The 6000-nt window shown below is 41.6% G+C and overlaps 1 protein-coding gene across 2 annotated transcripts; it reads right to left on the reverse strand.

Annotated features, from left to right (window-relative positions):
• Nucleotides 1–1204: 1204 nt before the first annotated feature.
• Nucleotides 1205–5511, reverse strand: ca15b (carbonic anhydrase XVb). 2 transcript variants are annotated; one of them, XM_050060725.1, is made up of 9 exons: nucleotides 5454–5511; nucleotides 4631–4703; nucleotides 4505–4531; nucleotides 4237–4407; nucleotides 3830–3975; nucleotides 3648–3743; nucleotides 3450–3528; nucleotides 3187–3350; nucleotides 1205–2651 (listed from the first exon to the last, which is right to left on the reverse strand). In XM_050060725.1, the coding sequence occupies exons 2-9, from the start codon at nucleotides 4701–4703 to the stop codon at nucleotides 2472–2474; spliced, it is 936 nt and encodes a 311-aa protein (XP_049916682.1). In that variant the 5' UTR covers nucleotides 5454–5511; the 3' UTR covers nucleotides 1205–2471. The 2 variants fall into 2 exon arrangements, with proteins under 2 accessions (XP_049916682.1, XP_049916681.1); XM_050060724.1 differs by lacking the exon at nucleotides 5454–5511 and adding an exon at nucleotides 5337–5374.
• Nucleotides 5512–6000: the final 489 nt, after the last annotated feature.

Genomic DNA, 6000 nt, shown 5'->3' on the forward strand with positions numbered 1-6000 from the left:
TCTGTCATTCTCACCCACAAGGCAGGCCACCAGTGACAATCCAGTAATAAGCTGTGAAAATGACATGCATGCACATCCCCTTTATTCCGCGGTCTCACGCCATCTACTGAGCCTTTGAGGAAGTGCAGACCAGATTTTACTGCGCATGTGCAATCCCCCCATGTTTGACCCCGTGTCTCAGCCTTCTCTTGAATAGCCTTGCTACACGCTCAGCGGGCGATTAGCCTCAAGCTTAGATGAAGCAAACCTACCAGCCAGCAGGTTTACTTCATGGAGTGTGTTGCCATAGTAACTGACTTAGGGTTACACTGAACTGGCTTTGTTTGACTGTGGCAAGAAATCAACAAATGGGACCATTCTGATGTGATTATTAAAAAGATATCATTAAAATGTTGAAGTTCTGAATATTAGTTGCCTTGTTGTGTTGTGTCTTTGCACTTTATCTCTGGATCTCAGAAGCTGCATTCTTGTCACCCGCATATGTCATGGTGCAGCCGTAAGACCTGCATGATATGATCTTTTTTTTTTTTTTTGTTACAATAGATGGCATGCTGATCATTCTCCAGTGACAGTCCAGTACGGGTCATCCTAGATCAGTGATGTACAGCCTCACTAGGAATGCCCCTATGTCTGTGGGGTGACATACTTATCTCTCATGGAATCTGAGAGTGCATCAGGTCACAAATAACCTCTGAGGAAGAGCGCAGGGATAAGAACCTCCAACTGCCCTGTCTCTGTCCTTGATTTTTCAAATGATAAATATGACTTCACGCTGACATAAAAGTCTAGTCAACATTCAAGTTATTCAAGGAAGTTTGGACAGACATATTTACTCTGTTCTACAAAATGTTTAGGTAAGCTGTGTAGTGGCTTGGGTCATTTGATAAAGGCAAAAGCGCCACACTTGCTTCCTCACAGACGTCAGTTATGAGGAAGCAAAGTGACTTAATATCAAAGTGTGATCGTTGAAGTAAAAGTACACCCTCTTTGATAAGAGCAGCAGCCTTTTATGTCATCTGTTTTGGGAAATTTAAGTTGAACTCTCCCAAAAGGCCACGTCTCAAGTGTCTGAACCAAGTTCAGGCCAAGAACAACAATAAGAATTAAATCTGATGCCGTTACACAATGCCATTGAAAAGAATACTCACTGGAAATGTTCCACATTATTAAAATAAAAACAAAATGACAACAGATTGACATCAAATCATTTTAATTTAGAGATGCATAAGATCAAGAGCTCACAGTTCTGTCACATGTGCAAATAGTGCGAGGCTGAAGGGAAAAATGGAACATAGACAAATCATTGTGATAAATAACGGTGTTCAGTCGACTGAGCGACTCCTCAATCCTTCATTACACCCACTATGGAAGCAGCATGGTCTCGTTTAGTGTTCAGCTCGGCAATGTGGCTACATCTCATCTGCTGTCAGTATCTGCACCGGTGAGGACAAAATAAAATCAAGGTAACAAAAAAAAAGGGAATAAATAAAAAGAAAAATCTCAAATTAAAATCTAATTAACACAGACTTGAGTTTTAACCCTAGGCAGATAAAGGCTAGCAGATTTTAGAGTAACTAAATACTGACACACACTGATTACACTGCAGGATTTGTAAAGTACCATTACTACATCTTCCCGGTAAACTTGTATAGATAGTGCATCCCTTTGTCAGGTGCCTGAATGTAGCTTTGGCAGCTTAGAAACAGACTGAGCTATGCCTGACATCTCAGCAGAACATGCTGAATTCTTCATCACATTTAACATGTATTAACCAAGAGGTGCAAACATACACAACAGATTAAAATCTGACTACAGATAAATAATTGCTTACAGCTGGAAACGATATGAACTACCACTAAGAGGAAGGCAGTCATCACATATATTATTATTTTCCTGATAACAGTATTAATAATGCATAGAGCTACGTTGGAAAGCAACAAGGTTCTTGTGGTGCCAAGGCTGAGTTTTGCTTGAATGTGATCTCAAGTGCATACTGCGCCCTACACGCTGAATTTGAGGCATTTATAAGGGTGTACTTTATGTATTAACAGTATGGACGATGGTAAAGTCAGACAAACCATAGGAAAAGGGGAAGGGTGTGGAGATAGAACAGTGACTGAGTTTTGGGAGTGAAAATAAAATCTAGCATTGAAAACTGACACTGAAAAATAAAGCAGGCATTAAAATGATATTCTGATGCACTGTTTTTTTCCCCCATTTCATTTTTTTTCCCCCATCAACATAAATATTCTTTAATGCTTGTTCTATTTTTCAGTGGATTTTCTTAATTGCCCATGTTTCCTTGAACCAATGCCAAATCTTATTCTTGATGCCAAAACTTCCTGTTCTAGCTCCATACAAGGAAAGGTGACAAATGATGGTAAAAAAAAAAAAGAAAAAAGGGTGTATTCTTATTGCAAACAGCTTTCACTGGCTGAGACGCCACGACAGCACCACAAACTTTCACGGCTCTAACTCTTGCCAAAAATAAGGCTCAGCGCCATCAGCCCCAGAGAGTAGCAGGTTTTGGAAGCGCCGGAGGTCGAGGGCTGCGTCTGCACAGGCAGGGCTGGCTGGATGTTCCTGTAGACATTGACCTGGTAAGGTGATGAGGCGTTGCCAACGCGTACGGTGGAGTTGAAGAGGTTAATCTGGAAATAGAATGTTAAAAGGCTGTTAGAGCATTTGTGTTGACCATCCTGGGCGCTATTTCAGAAAGTAGAATTAGTGAAAACTCTGAGTATGTTCAGCCTGAGATGAGGAAACTGAGTTTTCCGTTTCATAAAGCCAGTTAAGCGTAACCCTGAGTCACTTACTATGACAACATACTCCATGAAGGTAGGTGGGTTTGATTCATCTAAGCTTGAGGCTAATCGCCCGCTGAAACATGGCGTGTCATGTTCTCTATTCAAGTTCAGCCCGCAGTCCTTTATTGCATGTCGTTCCCTCTCTCTCCTGCCATTAAAGGCAACAAAAGCCCAAAAAATAATCATTAAAAAAAAGATACCCAGAGTTGATTGAGCTGATTCTGATCAGCTGTTCTGGAACCGAAAACTCATAGCTTCCCAGCTCAGGCTCAGTCAACTCGGAGAGATCGGGATTAGGCTCAGAGTTTGTTGAGCCTGCTTCCTGAAATAGGGCCCTGGCCATTGTACAAAAGACGCATCAGGAGGAAATAACACTCACTATATCCCTGCTGACTTTGATCGTGTCTTTGAACACAGTCCAAATCACAGCCTCGTTGCAAGTGGGGGTGGTCAAAGAGCCATGGTAGCGGTAGAACTTGGTGGTGTCCACTCCGACCAGAAGATCATTCAGTGAAAATCCCGGTGCCAATGTAGCACTGTCACCTGAGTGCAGAAACACAATCTCTTAACTGTAGCCGGTGCATTTTTATTCAAAAATATTAGATTAAATTCTCCACAATAAAGAGCACAATATCTCCCTACCGGCGTTCCTGATGCTGGTCAGGTAGGAGGTCAAGTTGTGCCAGCTTGCAGGCTGGCCAGTTGCGTCACCTGACATTTCCTATAAAGTGAAAACACTGGTTTAACTAGGCTCAGTTGTTTTATTTTCCAACACTTACGAAACAATTTCGGCACAGAACAGAAACTGGATGTGAAAACTTGTAATTAAAATGTTCTCACCTCAATTAGGAAACCAAGAGCAGCAAGTCCTGTTGAATTTGCAATAGCTAGAGTTGTGTTCCCATTAAAGGACGACCTGCTGTTCACAATGTGTAGCTGGGGAAGTGAAGTAAAGAAAATATTACAATATGAATTTAATGGCAAAACTTGTAGCTGAATATGAAATGAAGACTGTATGCTACCTCCATGGGGTAGCGCTTGCCATTCACTGTGTGCTCAGAGCCGGGGACGGCGCTGCCATTACCCCAGTGCAAGTGGAACTGCAGGCTGTCATAGGCCTCAGGCAGGTTTCCTCCTGACACCCCAACATTGCTGAGGGTGACTTTGACTGGAAGAGGGTGAAAGAACAGAATGGATTTTTTTTTTTTTTTTTTTTTAAATCAATTGGTTGGAAATGGGAAAATGATCCATTTTTTGTGTGTAGCCTGCAATCCTGGCTTGTGACAGGAAGAAATCTGACTGCATTTTTAAAGCCTGGAGAAAATCATAAATCCTTTCAAATCTCAACACTTCCTCCTCACATAACCAAATACAGACAAAGCATCTGACACCACTTAAAAGAGGTTGTCTGTCCCCACCCTCTGCTTACCTGTCTTGCCAGTGTTTGTGATCTTTTGCATAGCTGACGTGCTACTGTAGTTGTGAAAGGTGAACGCAGTCAGGTTGGCGTTAGCTGTGGCAGATGCTGTGACGATGTCAATGGGAGACTGGCGACTGCCGTTGCAAAATTGAGGAGCGATGGTTGGCCACTGAGTGTCATCTAGAAAAAAAAAGGAGAAAGACTTTTAGTAGCCGAAGAGGAGCAGTTGTTTTGAGGTGGTACTGTGACCGTTTAGTGATGGATGGAAATTACTCACTGCAGGCTGGCTCGTGATAACACCAGGCTGGAGGAGAGGGGAAAATGCATTTAGTCACTTATGACAGTCGAAGAGATGCAACGTTTACTCAAAGACTCGATTTAAAAATGAGGGGTGGGTACCTACCGATGGTGCCTGTAGCACCGTGGGTGCTGACCACGAGGGCGCACAGAGTGAGAGCAGTCACAAACCAGTTCATCTAAATTGACAAAAAAAAAGAAAAAAAAAAAGCTTCTCAGCAAAACAATCGAGCACCCACATTAAATCATCGACAACAAAATGCACCTATAACCATGCATATTTCTTCATAAGAGAATAAATTCTCTAATGTAAGTGATTATGGGTTTCAAATTGTCAAATGCCGCCAATTCCACAATTACGCACACATTTTAAACATCTCATCCGCTTTTTTAAAATCATTAAAATAAAAACAATTTAATGCACAATTTGTGGGTTTCAAATAGCATCACATAACCTGGGTTTCAAATTGGCTCAACATGCGCAATGCAATCAATTCGCCAATTACGCGAGGGCGCACAGAGAGAGAGCATCACTTCATGTAAGATACCAAAATAAAACCCCTCAAGTTTTTTCCTCACCAAAACAAATGTGCACCAACATTAAATCCTCGACAAGAAAATGCACCCATGACCATGCACATATCTGAATAATTGCCTTATTGTGTTGGGTTTCAAATTGGCAATTTGGCAAAACCAATTCTACAATTACGCACAAATCTTATATATCAGATCAGCTTTTTTTTTTTTTAAATAATAGTAATAATAAATCATTAAAATAATCACAATTTAATGCAGAATTTAAAAATGCCAACCCCCATAAAGAAGACGACAGGGACCCTTAAACTGCGCCAAAAAGCACGGAGCCCGTCTCAGACAATCAAGTCCGGCCGCAGCTGAATCCAGTTGACCAGAACAGGGGAGTGTCTTACCTTTAGACGCACCTGGACCTCCTCTGTGTGTGAAAACAGCTGTGAAGTTTCATGCTCCCTCTTTTTATTAGCTCAGCCCATCAGGCTGCAGCACTGACACCGCCTCTATGTGACATCTCAGTGGGCCTTAGGGCTTTACCTCCCTCGAAGAATGCATAGGGGCTGATAGATAAGCAGAGGACTGTGCGTTCAGAGGGAGTTTTTTTTTCCAAAGAGTTATGTAGGAAACCGGTTGGATTCATGAACAGGAACTCTAAGTATTGCTGGTAAATGCATATTGGAAAATGAAATTGCAGCCAATTTAAAAATAGGAACACCTGAAATAAAGCTCAAGCATTTTCAGAAGCATAAGCATCTCAGTTAAGTGTGTAGTACAATAAAAAAAGTATTTCTCCCGGATAAAAATATACTGTTGCTTTATGTACCAGGAGGAAATGATATTAGCCATAAAAGGCTTTGAAGATGCCTCCAGGGCTGAAAAATGAAGGGATTGGCTCCTAAATCAATCCCAACAGACCCCCATGTTAAAATATCCAATTTATAAGCT

This window comes from Epinephelus moara, chromosome 13, assembly GCF_006386435.1.
Source record: "Epinephelus moara isolate mb chromosome 13, YSFRI_EMoa_1.0, whole genome shotgun sequence".
NCBI lineage: Eukaryota > Metazoa > Chordata > Actinopteri > Perciformes > Serranidae > Epinephelus > Epinephelus moara.

Coding starts and splice junctions, on each gene's coding strand:
- ca15b (XM_050060724.1), bottom strand. Junction 4,408..4,504: donor TTATCACGAGCCAGCCTGCA/GTGAGTAATTTC, acceptor TTTTTTTTCTAG/ATGACACTCAGTGGCCAACC. Junction 2,652..3,186: donor TCAAAGTCAGCAGGGATATA/GTGAGTGTTATT, acceptor TTCTATTTCCAG/ATTAACCTCTTCAACTCCAC.